This window comes from Anoplophora glabripennis, unplaced genomic scaffold (assembly GCF_000390285.2).
Source record: "Anoplophora glabripennis isolate ALB-LARVAE unplaced genomic scaffold, Agla_2.0 scaffold1128, whole genome shotgun sequence".
Lineage (NCBI taxonomy): Eukaryota > Metazoa > Arthropoda > Insecta > Coleoptera > Cerambycidae > Anoplophora > Anoplophora glabripennis.
Window position 1 is genome coordinate 97279 of NW_019417263.1, and position 19732 is coordinate 117010.

General features: G+C 34.2%; 1 protein-coding gene and 1 pseudogene across 1 annotated transcript; both read right to left on the reverse strand.

Moving 5' to 3' along the window:
- Window positions 1-725: 725 nt before the first annotated feature.
- LOC111692230 lies at window positions 726-16801 on the reverse strand (annotated as a pseudogene).
- Window positions 16802-16956: 155 nt separating this feature from the next.
- LOC108913388 (jerky protein homolog) lies at window positions 16957-17598 on the reverse strand. Its single transcript, XM_018718939.1, has one exon. It carries the CDS (start codon window positions 17596-17598, stop codon window positions 16957-16959), a length of 642 nt encoding a protein of 213 aa, XP_018574455.1.
- Between the last annotated feature and the right edge of the window lie 2134 nt (window positions 17599-19732).

Consider the following 19732-nt stretch of genomic DNA (forward strand, 5'->3'; position numbering starts at 1 on the left):
CCTCCTTGCTGCACACTTGCTTAACTGGTAGAACCCCCACCTTCTCCATCTCTGACAGACACGGCTCGGAAGGAGGCCACCGAGTCACATGTCACATTTAAACATTCCTATCATAGGTTAAGGATTAACTTAGACCCGGAATAACCAGCCAGCCGTTATATAGTCACCTGAAGCTGGCGGAGTCCTAAAAACAAGAATACTCTCCCTAACTGAATACTTCCAATACTACTGATACGTATAGTAAAAAAATATGTTCACATATGCGTGCTTACCTAGATAAAAGTCTGTCACGGTCCGGTAAAAAATATGGGAAAGTAAATATAAAAAAATCGAGAACGCAAGACGATCAACAGCAGATGACAGCATTGACAGCGGAGAGTAGAGTTGTCGAATTTTGGTTGTCACACCGCGTTATTTGTAATTAATTGGGAAGAAAACGTAAAAGAAGAGCGGGAATTAGTTGCAGATTGTGAACTGCATCGTGTGGAAATCGAGACTAATGACCAAGAGACTCTATCGCGCGATACCGGGTGTAACAAACTTACTTGACCACGAGTCCTCTTGCAAACAAGTATTAAGACATTGTGTACTTACCTGTAATATACAGCTTGTGGAGACGTGTGTCTTTTCCTGGGAGAAATCCTGTCAATTATGAACTTATACCATCATCAGTGGTTCCTAATAGTAGTGGGTTTTGTCAAGAAACTAATAGTACGATAGTAATATTAATAGTAATGAAAAAGTCGTTCCAATTGTGCTGTTGAAGCTGGAAAACCCAATAATTTCAAAGCTATACTTGACAATTCAGGATGACGTCTTTCACACAAACCCCAATAAGTTTTTCCATTGTCTAGATTCTTGGAATTTAGTTTACCAAAAATATTGCCACCATGATTAAAGTCTTGAAGGCTGTCTAGCCCTTCTGAAGATAAATTTTCTAAGAAAAAATCTTCAAGCTTTTCAACAAGTTTAAGGTTTCTTTCAATTTTTTTCCCTTTATATTTCGGGTGAAGCTTATTTGCTGCCAATGCATAAATATTAACGGCTTTCTTTCTTCGTTCTACCATTAAATTGGCATATTCTGGATAACCTTCTGATAGCTCTAAAGAAAACCATTCTTCAGTAGCATCAGCAATAGTTGAATCTACAGAGTGGCAAACATTAACTAACCTACAAACCGGGTCAAATAATTTTACTGCATCTTCAACTTGCATTTTAAAATCAATCATCAAAGACGAGTCTTATAACTGCTTGTTTCACTTTATATTTTTCCTCCCCCACAATATTTTTCATCGAGGCTAAATTCTTTAAATAGCACTTGAAAGCATCCCTGTATGAACACCATCTTGTTTCACCCGCCAGTAAAATTCTGGATCCCCTTTTTTAAGAACTTCATGTTCCAAATCTGGATGTTTAAATTCTTTTAATACACAGTTCACGTTTGCTGCAAGTTTTGGTTTAACTAAATCTTTTGCTAACAAATTTGCACTATGGCTGTTGCAAGTTGCATGCCATAAATTCACCTGTTTGTCCATTTTTATCATAGGAGATGCATTGTCAGATAGAACGGGATACAGTTTGCTACTATATTTGGATTCGACTCTTCTGCTTCTTCTACAATTGTAGTTAAAGCATCCCCTGTTTCTTTTTCACCTGTCATATCCCAAGAATCAATAAATATGTTTTCTCCACAAGCATTGTGAATCATGGCAACCACATTCTTCGTATTGTTTGATGAATTTTTCCACCCATCGATTAGTAACACACATGCAGTGTCTTTGATCTTATACTGATTACATACTCTATCATAGCAGTCATTTAAAATAGTTGTAGACAGTGTTTTTTCTGGACGGTGGGGTGCATGCTGGTCTGAGTGCATTCACTAATTTTTTAAAGTTGTCTGATTCTACTACGGAAAAAGGTATATTGCAACCAAAGAAGAAGTTTCCTAAAGCTTCAATAATATTGATTTTATCTTTGGGGGTCATTCTATCCACAAAACTGAGGACACTATTATTTTCATCAACTACATTACTTAGTCTTAGTATTTTCCGTCTTTTAGCCTGAGAAACAGATGACAAAGTTTCAGTCTCATTATCGGTACAACAAGATGATTCCTCTATTTCCTCTTCCTCCAAACCATTTAAAGAATTTTCATCTGCCAGTTCTGTGTCCGACACTTGAATTAATTCATACTGATTGTGAGCAGCATTACTACAATTTTTTCTGAAATAATTCATAAATAGATTATTATAAAAAACAAAAACAAGTATCAAAGCAAATTTCATACCTATGTATTTGTAACCTTGTCTTTGAAGTATTTTTTAGTGTCTTATTACAATTATTGCAAATTGCAACATATATTCCATCATCAACTTTCCTTGGGAGAAGGCCCCCTCCTTCCAAAACGAATGATTTGGCCTTCCAGCCATTTGATTAATTTTTTTTTTCAAAATATCAGAGTAATATCACACAGGTTACAGGTTGGATTATTAGTATTACCACAGATTCCAGATTCCGTGGTATTACTTAGGATAAATATGGAAATGGATAATTTTAAATGAAAATAAAAAATTCGGAAATTGACATTTGACATCTGACACCATATTTGACAATTATTGACATGTAAAATATTGTATTTTACATATTTTACATATGTAATTTATTAAATTTATTACATTACATTTTATACATATTTTGTACATTTTATACATAAATTACATGATATTTTACATGTAAAGTAAAAAATTAAAATATTTTTCTAGTTATCATCACTGATCTTAACTAGTAAAAGATAAGGACAATAAACATTAATTGCACATTGATTAATATTTCAATTGACGGTTATAAAGTAAAAATAGATAATTAGAATAAAAATGTAGGAACCAACATAATTTTTTGCGCCATATATTAATGAGTAGAAGTAGTTCGCAGCAACGATAAAGTCTGTTTGCGGGAGTTTGAAATGGTTTCCAATCATCAGAGGAATGCGCAGTATTGCGCAGACCAAAATGGAGCTAAATTTGGAGTGGGAAATTTGAATTGATGTTTTTATGAATGTGTATACGAAATAAATAGATCAAATAATCGAAATTTAACCAAAATTATATTCCGTTTAAAAAACATAAATAACAATACATATAAACTAAAAATAACAAACAAATAAAAAATATAATAAAAATGTTAAAATAAGGTATAATTTCCAAACATAACATAACTATATTATTCTATATTCCATATAATTCTATATTATTTAGCATAGATTTATTGTTATTATTTATTTTTAGATTAGCATTACTCATGCACATTTTTATGTATGTTTTTATACAAGTTTTTATCTTCCATTAATTTAATAAAACTTTTATCAGGATTGAATTCACTACAAGTATTTCTGTCTCGTAAGCCTTCTTTTGCAAGAATAATTGAAGAAACATTATTGTTGTTAAACCTATTCCGGTCTCGTGTTTTAATCCTATTTACTTCAGAGAAAATACGTTCACATTTTACATTTGATATGGGTATGCAAAGGATTTGTTTAGCAAACATACTTATATTTTTATATTTAAAACTTTTATCACAATTACTTATTTTACTAAGATTAACCCAATATGTCTCTACATCAGGAGAGGTTGTAGTACTTCCACAAGCGAGTAAGTTGACAACATCTTTGTCTAATTTTAATTGCCTATATTCATTGTCAATATATTGTTCCATATGTTTGGAAATTTTGATAAGAGTGGCTTACAAATTCGGTATAAACAGCGACTTGGCGATCTAAAAATGCTCTGCTAATTCTATTAAAAATAACTGACACCTATTTAAAAAATCATTAAGTTGGTCTTGATGAATTTGATATGCATATGTTTCGCTACATTGACTCCTAAATATATCTCATTTTTGGGCAAAAAATATGTGGATGCTTTTGGTTCCAAAACCCAGAGAGGATTTGTTTTTACATAATTAATAGAACGATACATTCCATCCAAATATTTATACAATCTGTGAACTAAAGGATAGTCTCCTTGAATAATTGTATTGAATTTATTTACTATTGGTAAAATAAAATCTAAAAAATAAAAGTAAAGTTTGATCAGACTATCATTAAAGCTATTGAATAAAAATTCGTATGATGGATTTTATTTTATTTTTCTTGCAAATATTGACTTTGAAAAATAGCATTAAAGGAGACCACTGCTCCAGAATTCTGTTGACGCATGCATGAAATGATAGCCATCGTATATCATAATGTTTTAAAATTATATGCTGTTCTGTTTCAGTGAAATTTTGAAATTCTGAAAATTCTCGTAATCTCTTACTACTGGGAAAAATAGTTATATACTTCTCTCACCAGTTGCTCGATGGATCGGGTAAAATCTTACACGCATAACTTACTGCTAAAGCCACATACACACTTTATAAATATACAATGGGGATTCACTTCCTTAATTTTGGCCGTTATTCCCGCATTTGCACCAAATATGACGTTAGTTAGTTAGATCTGCTACAAAGCCTACTATAGAGTGTAGGTTTAAGCCCCGATCAATCAAAGCACCATTGAGAGTATCAAATAAATGTTGTGATGTTCCTCCGTTCATGTCTATCAAACATAAGAATTTTGTTTTTACAGTTAGTACCATCCGAAAAAATTTTTATAGCAATAGCTAATGTCTTGATAGTACTCACATCGGTACTTTCATCTATAATCACAGAAAATGTTGGAATACTCGATGAAACTAAATCTTTGAGCATCTTTTTTTTCAAAATTCTCCCCTAGTACATTATAAGCAATTGCCGACGCTTTTGTCCGTTTACAAGAAATTTTTTACGCAATTTCAGAATCATGGAATGACTTACTAATGGCAGTGTTTAGATGATCCATTACTCTAAACGGTACGTTATGCTCCAGTAGTAGGGCTACTATTCTAATTTCTGTCTTTTTTACCTCTCTGGTAAGAGATGATTTTTTGAAAAACTTGTTTATCTGAAAAAAGAAGTACCATAATATGTGATTGAGTCTGTAAGAGAACTTTAACGAACCTGAGACGTTCTTGAGTATCCTACAATGTTCTTTTTATGTTTTGCCGATGCCATATGATCTTTTAATGATGCAACGCGTGGGAGTATTTTGCAATTGCAAGCTTTACAACCTGCATTTTTCCCGTCATTATATTTGTAGATCCACGAGGAAAATTGTGGATCTTGTTCCCAGTTACCACGATATGACTGTTCGTACGTTCTTTTCATTTTGTTAATTCTAATTCCATAGATAAAGGTTATGTTATGTTATGTCATGTCTCTCATGTCAGCATGTCACGGAACACGGCTCGGGATCTCGGGAAATTGGTCATGGTCAAACAAAAGTCTAATCTGAATCTGTGGCACTCTGTATTCTGTGGTCAAAAGGTCAAAGCAAAGAATCTAGCTTGTTCGGTTCAAATTCGGAGCGAGCGTATCACGCGCCCCATCTGAGATCGGTGGTAAAGTGAAACTATAAATTAGCCGCTTGCTAGGCTAGATTGCACAAAATATGACCAATCGCGGCACAAAAATGATTATCTACTAAAATCTACTGTAGATTTCTTACCTACCAAAAATTTCTATATTTCGCTGAAAATCTACCAAAAAAGTAGAAATCTACTAAATATGGTCACGCTGGCTAGGAGCCAACCAAACACTGCCATCGTTAGCACTATTTATGTATCGAAAACTGTAATACTAACTTGAACAGAAAAGTAATGTTGGTATTAGAACCTATAGAGTTCGCTGGAAAAATTAAAAAATTTATGATATTACTGTGACGCACTTTTCCTCGGTTCTCTCTTTATGGATCGTTCGGTGTAAATTTTTATTACTTTTTACTATGGTGTGTACACCCCCTGTAATTTAATTTTTCGGAAAGGTCTTATATTCCTCGGACTGGACTCTAAACGATGACGTTAGTTAATAATTTAAATATTCGGTTTTATTCTCGGGCGCCAGTTTCCCTAAATTTGACGTGGGGGAAACTCCACGTATCCCTTACCCTCGGTTTAGAGTAAAGTGCACAGGTAGCTACAGTGAAGAAAATTAATTCCAGGGGTCAATGAATTTCTTTTAGGAGAAAACGGCAGAGAGTTCGGCAGAGAGTAGTTTTCTCAGTGTAGTTTTATTTTAAATATGAAATTTAACGGGAGCTCTACAAAACGATATCAGCGTTTTTGCTGGTTCGGAATGTTATCGTTTTACCTCGACGGTGAAAGAAATAAACCTATTAAGTTTTACTAGATTTATTCACACAGGGAAAATATTAATACTTATTACAAATACATATAGTGTCAATTTTTATTCCTACCCACTACTAAACGACTGAAATTATTTACAAGTTTATTAACAATAATTATATACAAATTCAGTGTGAAAGAGACAAAATTAAAAAGTTATGACTCTGGGTTTTTTACCATTTTACTTATCACCTTAGAAAAGAAATAAATATTTGCAAACGGGATCGAAATAAAATATTTATTACTCTACAATCGTAGACGGTTTTTATGTACAAAGGAAAAGGTGATTTTAAACGGTCTGATTAAAATATTTATAGACGTTTTTTACTGGTCCCCGCTGATTCTGAAAATAAACCAAAATTTATTCGGAATTATTTCGGACTTATTTTAAACAGGCGGGCGGTCAAATATCGGTATAATGGCCTAGCAAGCAATGCAAAATTAGTAAGCGGAATGCGGTAAGCGGTAAGCGATAGCAATAACCAGCGAAGAAAGCCCAAGCGGTGCAAGGCGGAAAGAAAGGATGGTGAAACGGGATCCGAAGTATCTCGCCTTACAATTCGTACTAGCCTTTAAGCTTTATACGTCCTGGTGGCCGATGGTGTCGGACTCTCTGTATACAACGCTTCTCGGTCTGATGGGTATACACGCCGACCAGGGAGAAGCGTACGGATACTATATGGAACGACCCGGAGATTGGGTGGGCACGCCGAACCTCTAGGTCTTGGTTCACATATCCCCTATTACCCAGCGTACATCAAGGTGCGGGACACCAAGCAACGCTGTAGTAAACACGACGGCTTCGTCAGGATTGGGTTTAACACGCCGAATCCAACGATTGCACTGTCGTGTGGGTTGAGACGGACGGTGGAATTTGTGTGTGGGTTACCAAGAATATTCTTCTCGGGCCCACAGTAATTCCACACTTAAAGTGTACAAATCTTTTCGGACTTGTACCCGGTTGGAACGGATAATAATAAGGAAAATAATTCTTACTAGGTTCACTGGTTATTCTGGGCTGGCTTCGGTGGAGAGTTCTTGCTGGCGGTGGACGTCTGTTCGGTGTTGAGTTCTGGATACGAACTGTCGGTTTCGGGGAATGTCGAGGACTTTTGTTGCCCAAATCCCCACCGGATTGACACCAGTCGTGGTGGGACCTCCACGTGACCAACGGCTTGTCAGAGTGGGGTATCGGCCGGTCGGACCCGCGAGTGGATATTTGATATATATGTAGAAAAATCAATAATTCTCGCCGCCGGGGTAAAATAATCCGAAATTAAAAGAAATATCTTTAAATCCAGACATAATAAAATTAAAAATAAAACAGGTTCATTACATCACATGTATTCTTTCGTGCGGAAGCTGAACAAACTGATTGCAATCGGTAACTAGCCAATCATAATACAGTATTTTTAAAATTCTTAATTATGATTGGTTCTTTATTGATTTCAATCACTTTGTTCAATACGAAAGAATACGTGTATTGAAGATTAGGTTTGAGGTTATTTCTTCTCTATGTTGTATTATGACTAATTAACTCGTAAGTTACCGCGCTAGTGCTTTTGATAACAATTGTTTTCTATTTTAGACTAAAATTTAATGTAACGCAAGAAGCAAGAAGATAATTATAATTGTCGAATCGTTCATCTGATTTGTCGTTTGCTTGTTTTACTTTTTAATAGAAAATGTATGGAATGATCTCACATCACTGTTGTGCACCAAACTGCAAGAATACATATTATTTATAAACCACAGATACTTCTAACAGAAATAAAAGCTTTTTCAGAGTTACTGCAGACAGGGAAATGATTTGAATGGAATCAGTTCGCAAATTATGTAAACCAGATTTTAACTTCATCAACGAAAAATGTTATTTTTGCGGAGACTACTAGGTATTTAATGCGAAATATCCCGAAAACCAAATCTCGCAAGGGACAGTTAGTAAAATATTTCATAAATTTGAGGAACACGATACAGTACAGACCTTGCCCAAAACTGGACGGGCACGTGCTTTGAATGAAGAAAATAAATTAGACATTGCATTAGAACTTGTTGACAATCCTCATACTTCAACTGTTTTATTGGCCCGCAATCACGATGCTTCTCGAACTGTAATTCGAATGTTTCTGAAACAAGAGAAATACCACCCCTATAAGGTATGTCTTGTCCAAGAGCTTTTGGAAGACGATTATGATAGGCGATTACAATTTTGTGTGGAAATGATGAGACGGTGTGACGACAATAATGGTTTTCAGCGAAACGTACTTATTTCGGATGAAGCTACGTTTTATTTAAATGGAGTGGTTAACAGGCACAACTATCATTTTTGGTCCCAGGAAAATCCACACTGGACATGCGAATTCCATACGCAGCATCCACAAAAAGTTAATATATGGGCAGGTATCATCAACAACAGAATCTTGGGCCCATTCTTTTTTGAAGAAAATCTTACTGCCGCACGCTACCTCGATTTCCTAACATTTGACCTGATATCTGCTGTAGCTGTGATTTTTCCCTCATTAAATTGATCCAGATATACCGAATGAAAGAATTTGGTTCCAACAAGATGGCGCTCCCCCACATTTTGGTATTGATGTTCGAAGATACTTAGACGAAATGTTTCCAAATCGCTGGATTGGTAGACGGGGTACAGTTGAATGGCCGCCAAGATCCCCCGACTTAACACCCCTGGATTATTTTCTTTGGGCATATTTGAAAGAAAGAGTCTACCAGTACAGACCGGATAATATTGAGAATTTAAAGAACAAGATTAGGGCGGAGATGCATAATTTACCAGCTGAAGTTATTCAGAATGCTGTGAACAGCTTTTATTATCGTCTTAGAGAATGCTAAATAGTGCATGGGGGTCATTTTCAGCATTTGCGACATTGAGTTTATTTTTATAAATTATCTAGTTGTTTCAATTTCTAAATGAAAAAAACATGTTATTGAAAAAATAAAACTTGTTTATTTGGTATGGCTGGATTCGGTTTTCTATAAGCTTTTCAACGGGACCCCTCATGCCTTATGTTTCCATTTGAAAAAAAGTAGGGGTAGCTGGAGGTTAGGGGGTTGAAGAAAAATTAATTATTATATAACCGAAAGATGAGAAAAAATAAAAATCAGTTAACTAACGTGTTTCGGCGTTTTAAAAAAAATTAACTCATTCACAAGATATGAATTTTATTCCGTACTTCTGGCCATCCCTGTATGTCGCAGCCTTCTAGTGTAATTGACCGCTGCGTTGAAAGAAATATGTATTATAGTCCAGGAGAATTACACATTGGCATGGCTGTTGCTTGACGTAGTTTAGATATTAGTAAAAATCGGTCGAAAATAATATATAAAATAGAAATATAGGGTTGCGCCAAGAAAAAAAGTTGTGCTATTTGCAGAAAAAATTAAAAACTGCAAAAATACTCAAAAATTACGTGTTTTTTCTCACATTTTCCAATATAACTTCTTAAATATGCAGTTTACAGAAAAAACTATTACTGATGAAATTGTTTCTTATAAAATTTGCTACATGATATATATCTGCGCATATCATATTTTTTTTGTTGCTAGCTAGCCAAAACAACGTAAGAAAGTGATGAAAATCGAGGTAATTCTGAAGCGTTCAACTGATAGGTAAGAAACTGTCCAATTCTACTATAAATGTAGATGTAAGTACTTTAAAGGATTACAAAACGAAATCCCAAAACCCGATCCAAATCGGTCTGATAGTTTTGGTATGAGACAATTTGTTACTAAATTTCAGCGCGAAATGTCGTTATTTTTTTACGTCAGTGCTGTGGTTAAAGTTAGGCATTTTAATTGGCGCTGATTTTTTTACACATACTTGGACCCCTTAATTATCATATACAGGGTGTCCAGAAACACTTCTGCCAAACGGAAACTATAGGTACTAGAGGTTATTTTATGTCGATTTAACTCAAATTACCTTAATCCGAAAATGCTTCTTAAGTGGGCTACAGCCCTTTGAAGAAGACATCGTGATATGAGTTTTCTTTTAATTATTCGAAGATACCTTTACTTAAAAATTTCAAACTTTGTATGATCAATAAACGGATACAAACCCGTCATTCGCTGTAATTATTTTTTTTTTTACAACCACCACAAGCGTATCAGTAGGGGGAGACAAACGGGTATTTTTATTAAAAATGTTTTATTTTTTACTTTTTTTTGTATCCGACTCCAAATTTGAGAAATTCAAGATAATTTATAAAAAATGTCCTCTTCTTTGAAATCGGTATCATGAACCGTTTTCGAGAAAAATAAATTTAAACTTTTCGTATTTCTAACATAACATCATGTATTATAAAATTGTATCTGTAATATCAAGTTGGCTTTGAAATATCAATAAAATTTACAAATACTGATAATAAAAGTCGTAAGTATTAAGTTGTTTACATTGTTTTGGAAATTTTAAAATAATTTTATTTCGTGAGGGTATAAAACAACAATTAACATTTAAATACATAAAATAAAATTAAAATAAAAAACAAAATAAAGATAATTAACGACATAAATAAGATAATTAATTTTACAATAGATGCTCTACGAGACGACCATTTGTCTCAATACATAAATTCATTCTTTTCTCTAAAGACCGTCTAATTTTTGGAAAAATGCCTGCATTATTTCTAATTTCATTACAAACGTTTTGAATTCTTTGCCACAGCTGATTACGAGTTTCTATTGTAATAGCATAGACTAATGATTTTAAATAACCCCAAATACAAAAATCACAGGGGTTTAAATCTGGAGATCTTGGGGGCCAATTAACTGGACCACCTCTTCCAATCCATTTGTCGTCATAGTTATTGTCGAGAAACTGACGAACGTCGCTACTAAAATTAGCTGGGCAGCCGTCGTGCATGAACCATAAATTATTTCGAATCATCAGGGGAACATCATCCATTAAATCAGGTAAAACATTTTGTAGGAAATTAAGATACTCTTGTCCTGTTAAACGGGTAGGAAGCTCTACGGGTCCCAGAAGCTGATTACCGATTAGACCTGTCCACACATTTATGCTAAATCTTTGCTGGTGCTTTTTCTCTACTATTGCATGAGGATTATCACCAATGTAGGCATAATGATGTGCATTATGCAAATTAAAAATCCCATCTCTGGTAAACGTAGCTTCATCGCAGAATAAAATATTGGAAAAAAATTAGGATCCTGATTTTTTTTATTCCGCAACCAGTTTGAAAAATCTACGCGGGCAGGGGGGCAGGGAAATCACCGTCTATCATGGCGTGAACTTTTTGAAAATGAAAAGGATGAAGGTTTTCTTTTTGAATAATATTCCGTATGGAAGACTTGGAAATGCCAAGATACATAGCAGTGAGTATTCTGGTACTAACCTCAGGATTATTGTCGATTTCAATTAAAATATCGTCTTCATATTCCATTGTAACATCAGGCCGTCTACCAGTTTCAGTATTTTTAGGTACTACTGAGCCACTTTCTCTTAATCTTTGGTATACATTGGTATACCAAAGATTAAGATTTGGTATTACAAATGTTGCGCGAGTAGGATGTAACGCTCTGCTGCACGAGCGTTACATTGTACTTCCCCATAAACTAAATGCATGTCAGCATATTCTTCGTTCGAAAAATGAACCATTTTGATCAAATTAACTATTATTTTTTAAACTTTTCCACGCAACAACAATAATAACAACTGTTTATGATCAAAATAATTTGACACATTGTCAGATTTTGTTGATTTTTCAAAGCCAACTTGATATTACAGATACAATTTTATAATACAACATGATGTTATGTTAGAAACATGAAAAGTTTAAATTTATTTTTCTCGAAAACGGTTCATGATATCGATTTCAAAGAAGAGGACATTTTTTGTGAAAATTATCTTGAATTTCTCAAATTTGGTGTCGGATACAAAAAAAAGTAAAAAATAAAATAATTTTTAATAAAAATACCCATTGTCTTACCCCTACTGATACGCTTGTGGTGGTTGTAAAAAAAAATTAATTATAGCGAATGACGGGTTTGTATCCGTTTATTGATCATACAAAGTTTGAAATTTTTAAGTAAAGGCATCTTTGAATAATTAAAAGAAAACTCACGATGTCTTCTTCAAAGGGCTGTAGCTCACTTAGGAAGCATTTTCGGATTAAGGTAATTTGACTTAAATCGACATAAAATAACCTCTAGTACCTGTAGTTTCCGTTTGGCAGAAGAGTTTCTGGACACCCTGTAGAATCGTTATAATATCAATTTTCTTTTTTTTTAATAATTTTTGGAGCGATTTTAAAAATTAGAAAAATTTTGACTTTATAAACAAATACTTCCGTGAAGCGGTTTTGCGGGTTGGAAAATATACCAAAAAACAGTTCTCGGAAAGACTCTTAATTTGAAAAAAGAACGTTCAAATCGGTCGTATAAGTTGCGAGATATCAAGGGTCAAAGGCAACAAGCCTTAGCTGCAAAACTATGCATATTGTAATAACAACAAAAATTGAATTTGGTAGGTTTTTTAAGAACTTTTCGTATGTACTTTTGAAAATATTATCGCACGTGTGCTTTTTATATGAAAATTTAATGAATATCGCCAAGCCGACCATTTGAGCCGCAAAACCGTGGGGAGGGGATGAAAGAATGATATAATCGCGCGTTCAAAAAGAGCGCGCCATTTTCGGCATTCGATATCTTGGCTTTTACGGCTCCGATTTTGATGATTTTTTTTTAAAGCAATATAGCAAAATGAGAGGAATTCAATTATCAAGATTTCATTAAAATATTATAAAGCCTTATCAGCCTATTACGTCTACTTACATTTCACACAATTCATTGTTGTTGTATATTCATGTAAATAATAATATTGATGGTAGATATACATAGTCCATTGTTAATATGTATCAGTTTTAATAATTACTTGGTAATAATGTTTAAAATCTAGAAATTTTTATTTAAAATATAATTTATTTATTGTATACATATAATATAGAAAATAATAATAAACCGTTTTATAAACATAAATAAATAATTATTTGTATCTATATTTTTTTCTATATGTGCATACAATAAATAAATTACATATTAAATAAAAATTTCATGATTTTATTTAAACATTATTACCACGTATTTATTAAAATTAATAGCTATTAACAGTTATGTACCTATATCGTACCATCGATATTATTATTTATATGAATATACAGTATAACAATGAAATGCGCGAAATTTTAAGTAGTCGTACTAGACCGAAAAGGGCTTTATAATATTTTAATGAAATCTTGATAATTGAATTCCTCTCATTTTGCTATGTCCATTTTATAAAAGAATTATCATCAAAATCAGAGCCATAGAAGCAAAAGATATTGAACGCCGATGCGCGCGCGCTCTTTTTGAAAGCGCGATTTCAATTTCTATCATTCATCCCCTCCCCACGGTTTTGCGGCTCAAATGGTCGGTTTGGCGATATTTATTAAATTTTCATATAAAAAGCACATGTGCGATAATATTTACAAAAGTAGATACAAAAAGTTCTTAAAAAACCTACCAAATTCAATTTTTGTTGTTACATTATGCATAGTTTTGCAGCTAACGCTTGTTGACTTTGACTCTTGATATCTCCGAACTTATACGACCGATTTGAACGTTATTTTTTTTTCAATTAAGCGTCTTTCCGAGAACTATTTTTTAGTACTTTGGTATCTTTTCCAACCCGCAAAACCGCTTCACGAAAGTATTTGTTTATAAAGTCAAAATTTTTCGAACATTTAAAATCACTCCAGAAATTATTTAAAAAAAGAAAACTGATATTATGACCATTCTATATGATAATTAAGGGGTCCAAGTATGTGTAAAAAAATCAGCGCCAAATAAAATGCCTAACTTTAACCCCAGCACTGACGTAAAGAAATAACTACATTTCGCGCTGAAATTTAGTAACAAATTGCTTCATACCAAAACTATCAGACCGATTTGGATCGGGTTTTGGGATTTCGTTTTGTAATCCTTTAAAGTACTTACATCTACATTTATAGTAGAATTGGACAATTTCTTACCTGTCAGTTGAACGCTTCAAAATTACCTCGATTTTCATCACTCATACGCTGTTTTGGGTATCTAGCAACAAAAATATGATATGCGCAGATATGAAAACAATTCTATCTTGTAGCAAATTTTATACCAAACAATTTCATCAGTAATAGTTTTTTCTGTAAACTGTATATTTAAAAAGTTATATTGGAAAATGTGAGAGAAAACACGTAATTTTTGAGTATTTTCGCAGTTTTTAATTTTTTCTGCAAATAGCACAACTTTTTTTCTTGGCGCAACCTTATATTTTCATTGTATATATTATTTTCGAACGATTTTTACTAATATCTTATCTACGTCAAGCGACAGCCATATCTCGAAGATTTTGAGCTTAATTCTCTTGGACTATTACGTATTGCACCAAAAGCTTAAACATTTTAGATACGACATGAAACGTTAACCTATGTGTGCCTCTAGAGAAACGTAGGGGAGAGCCTGCATCAGTAGCCACCTTTTTGTAAAATATGCTGTACTTACCGCTTGTTGTAACAATATTTTAATGTGTTACTTATTATATACGATCATCAGTGTAGATGAATTTACTAAACTCATGTAAATATGGCGTGTAAAAAATGCCACAGTAGTGTTACACTTCATTTAAAAAAAAACGAGCATGTGGCCACTGTACCATGTGGATATGGTACAGTGGATCTCTGAAGAATGTACAGTGGCCAGTACTTTTTAGTAACTTTTATTAAACATTTGTAAGATGTAAATACATAAAAGTTAAATTAATATAAAATAAACATGCTGAAATCAATTGCTTTATACAAGCTTTGAATTCTCACGGTTCCGCCTTGGTAAGTGCATTACTATATAGTCGAACTGCATTATAGAAATGTCAAGAACAGTAGGAAATGCAAAAGTTTTGTCATGTTTCCTCAAAAAAACTTATCTTGTTATCTTCCTTGGAGATAATTTCGAGAATTTGGCCTATACAGTATTTGATTGTTTTCTTCGTAGGGTATTTTACTGAAACAAAGCTGTCAACACTGATATTGACCAAATCCTCAATATTTTCATCTCTTTGTGGGTCTTCACACCAGTCTACTTCATCAGAACTAGTAAGTAATAATGCATTCTCATCTATTTCATCATCAGAATCTCCATTAAATTCGGCACGCCTTTAAATTGCGGGAGCTTGTTTCTTTTTCTTCTTATTCCTATTAATAGAATCATCATCATCACCACCAATTCTCCTCTGTGCATCATTCTTCCGAACATTTCTTTGTCTCTGTTCCTTTAGCGCCTCTTCTTCTTCTTCCAACTTCTTATATATAGCTGTGCTCGTTAAAATCTCAGTTGATCGTTTCTTGCGTTTATTTACGTTTTGATTTAGAGTTGATTTTGGAAATGGTTTTACTATTTCTGGACTGATGAAGTTTTTCACGGGGGTTACCGGTCGTTCAATGTCAGGAACATGAATGTACAAAACACCCTCTAGAATAGAAACTGATTACTCAGCATTTTACACACAGTTGACAGCAGCGCTTTAGGAGAATGCGAACCAAAGTTTCGCATTTAGCGTAGACAATTACTCCTGATCTGTTACTGAAGCTATTCAAAAAAAAAGGCGCTACAATTTTGAGCGGTAAATTCGATTTTGACAATTTTGATTAATATTTATGTATCTAGGACGAAAAATGAAGCTTTACGGCAGAAGCGTAGCCGAGGCCGTAAAAATTTACGAGTAGGGTAATACAGGGTAATGGGGGTCACTTAAGCGAGAACTCAAATAAAATTTTAATTAAAAATAAAGTATTTATTGCAACCGCCTTTAAACATAATTTACTTATTGAACTATCATTAGAGATCAATTTCAGTCACTTTAGCAATCAACTTTGTAAATTATAAAAGTTAAAAAAAAAACAGATTTGACTCCCATTACACCAACATAGTGATCACCCTGGAGGCAATTGGAGTCAAAGAAAATCTAGCACATATCACAGACATAACCTTCAGCTGAGTTCCATAGCCCACATGAGGTTCATCTGAACCACATCTCGTTGTTTCTTCCGAATTCGTCGCATACTAGGCATCTGTTTCCAGCATCTTCTGCATCGTCATCCTCATCGTCCCGGCATAAGTCGTCAGTACCAACATCTGATATAGAAATTTCGTTCGATTCTTGTAATACTTGGCGCTTTGCCTTTTCAGTACCCTTCTTCTGTATCTTTAGTCTTTTTTCCCTGCCCTTTGCCTTTCCATCTCTTTTCTTTTCCTTTGTCTCCTTTTTTCTTCATTTTATTATATTCTTTTTCTAACAGGTTTTCTTTTATTGGTGTTGAAGTTAAAATTGTAGCGTGTTGCTTCTTTTGGCCCTGTCTTGTATTAATAACAGGTGTTTTCTCTGGCAACTTGATTAAATAATGCAATGTAGTACTGATTTGGTTTAGCGTGCCAGGAACTGGTGGTACAACATCTGGTTCAGAATCAAGTGGGACCACTAATTGGTTGGACATCCTAAGAGCTGGTGAATCAATTTATTTTGAAATGCTCGGAACTGGTGAGTGAATTTCTTTTGATGTGCTGGGAATCATACTGGTAGCTGCGAGACATTCATTGCAATCTTGGATTGGTCTCAGATTGGAGAATTTCTGCAGCGAGGAAATCTTCTTCAGTGAATACTTCCGGATTTAGTGGATCTAAACCCCGATTCTCCTTTACTAATAGACGCAATATTATTAAATGCTTTCCTAACCAAGGATGCTACGTCATAAGGAGTTTTATTTTCTACAAGATGGCTTTTTAAAAATAAGTCACATTCTTTTTTGTAGGCCATTTTGAGCGGACCAAAAAAAGACACATCCAGGGGCTGCGTTCTATGAGACGTGTGTGGTGGCAGAGACAACATATGCATGTGATTGGACTTAGCGTGCTGTTTCAAATGCGCCAACCATTCAACAAAGAGATGCTCATTGATCCAACCGTTGTCTGAGCATTTGTAAAGCGCTCCTGCTGGACCATCCTTCTCGAGTAGAGAAATCAACCTTTTCCTAGGGAAAATAAACATAGGTGGAATGTACCCACCTGCAGCGCTCATAGCACACAACAAGGTGATGTTTTTTCCTCTCTCCCAACTGGTTATGGATCCCACTCTCTTCTGTCCTTTTGCAGCCAAAATTTTTCCGGGAGTTTGAACCGTTGAAATACCGGTTTCATCGCAATTATAAATATTTTTTGCAACAAATCTGTGCTTTTCCATCAGCTGTCCAAGTAGCTCAAAGAACAGACTTATCTCTGTTTTATTAAATGCCATGATTCTATTTATGCTGATCGCCTTCGGTTTCCGAATAGAAATGTTATTTCTAGTCATAAACGCATGTAACCAATGGCGTCCAGCCATTTTTTAAGCTTGGTTAAAATTGTGCTTCAAATTCAATTTTTCAGCATATTCGAAAGCCACTTTTCTGATTTGATTAGCAGTGCAACCATAGAAAATATTTGCCATTTTCTTTACCAAGTTTGCTAGCTCGGCTTCTGCCTCAGGACTAAAGACAGTGAATCGTCCTAGATGTGGTCCTAAGGTAGAACCTTTCTTCACCCTCTTTTGAAGACTCGAAAAAGGGATTCCCATTACTTTAAGCTGTATAACTTTTTCCAGGCTATCAGAAGACCAGGAAGCCTTTTCAGTTGTCCTGACTCGTTCTTGCGGCACCTAGAAAGAAATAAAAATAACGTAAATAAACATGCATAGTTGCGGGCAATAGTGATCACTTGCGGGTAATGGGAGTCACCTGACTCTCATTTCCCACAACTACACTAATGAGAAAAAAATAAAAATAACACACTGATATAATCTGAACTACACATCAGCACATCACAATTTTGAACGTCTAACTAAGTACGTGTAAATGTCTCACTGCAAGATATTCGGCACTTACCTTCTAATTTGCATTGACGTAAACTTACATCAGCGGAGCACAAAAACAGAACCGGTCGTTTCTCAGTGGCGTGGGCGCTGACTGGTGCGAGCCGTTGCAGGCTGCGCCGAGGGCCAGAGCGGAGGGTAAGGACGCTGTTTACGCGTCGCTCGCAAGTTATTGGGTCGTTGTCTACAGGAAGCTGCGGCTAGTTGACCAACCCCTAGCAGTTCTGATTCGATGAATTTCGACAGCACTAACCGTAGATAACTTGAAATTATAACAATTTTGGAAGATAACACTTTTATTTGTCTTAATTACAACGTTAGGTGAAGTTGAATCTATAATCGTCCTTCTGAGCGGCTGGTTGGGTATTTATACTATTTATTATCAGCTAGCAACTCAGCAGGCGATTTTCCATTGTCAGCAGAATAATAATAGACACTTATAAGTATAGAATTGTTATAAAACAATATATGAATAATGTGAAAATATATATACAGGGTGTTCGGATAACACGCATGTACCTACTGTTTCGTGGCTGTGAGGGTGACTCCCATTACCCGACTCTCCCTTATCCTAAAGCTACCTTTCCTCCATGGTACATACAATTTTTATGACTTTATTTAAAAAATCAAATAGTATTTATTTATACTATGGTAATACGTGGGTTACCATAGAAACTTCTTTGAAGTACTAGGATTTTTACTTTATCGTCCTAGAACTTTAAAGTTCCATTTTTTGTCCTAAAAATGATTCAAAAAATGGATCACTATTGAACAGTATGAAATAAAATCTATTTATAAATTTGACTTAAAAAAATAAAAAAAATTAATTTTGCATAAAAATAAACTAATGCATCATACTTAACAAATCATTTCAGGTAAAAAAAGAGTAGTTTAAAATAACCAGTACTTTATTATAAGAAAACATATTCATTTTCTAATTTCCTTAATAGAAATGGGTTTCAACATAATTATAACAAAATTTTACATTTAGGTTCTAAAATGATGAATGAATTGCATATACAGTGTGGACTTTTATTATTACATATATTATTTGAATATTACTATTGGCAGTTGCTATTTAAGAGGACAAGTAAATATAAAGGGTTAAGAAAATATAGCAAATTTTTTACTACTTACATAACTTACTTAACAGAACTTACATATTTATTGTAACTAACAATTAAAAATGATAAATATTTTATATCAGTAAATACCTAAGATGTTCATCTATTTGTTAAGACTAAATAGTAATAAAACACAATGCTACTTACACTATAAAAATAACACAACAATCTCTGTCCAATTTGTACGTTTTCCATTTTTGCTCACTATGCAATCATGTAGTTAAGTGATATAAAGTGATAGTGATAGATCCCCATCATCACCTACTTGGAAATAGGTTGGTTGAGGACCCACATTGGTTGATCTTAGTAGTGTAAGTTGGGGAGTTTGAATCCACCCCCCCACCCTTTTTACCCCCCCACCACTTTTTTTGTTGGCCCCGCCCCCTCCACCCAATCAG

What these genes read in the sequence shown, in the direction of transcription:
- LOC108913388 (XM_018718939.1), bottom strand. Translation starts at nt 17,598, where the DNA reads ATGGCATTTAATAAAACAGAGATAAGTCTGTTCTTTGAGCTACTTGGA.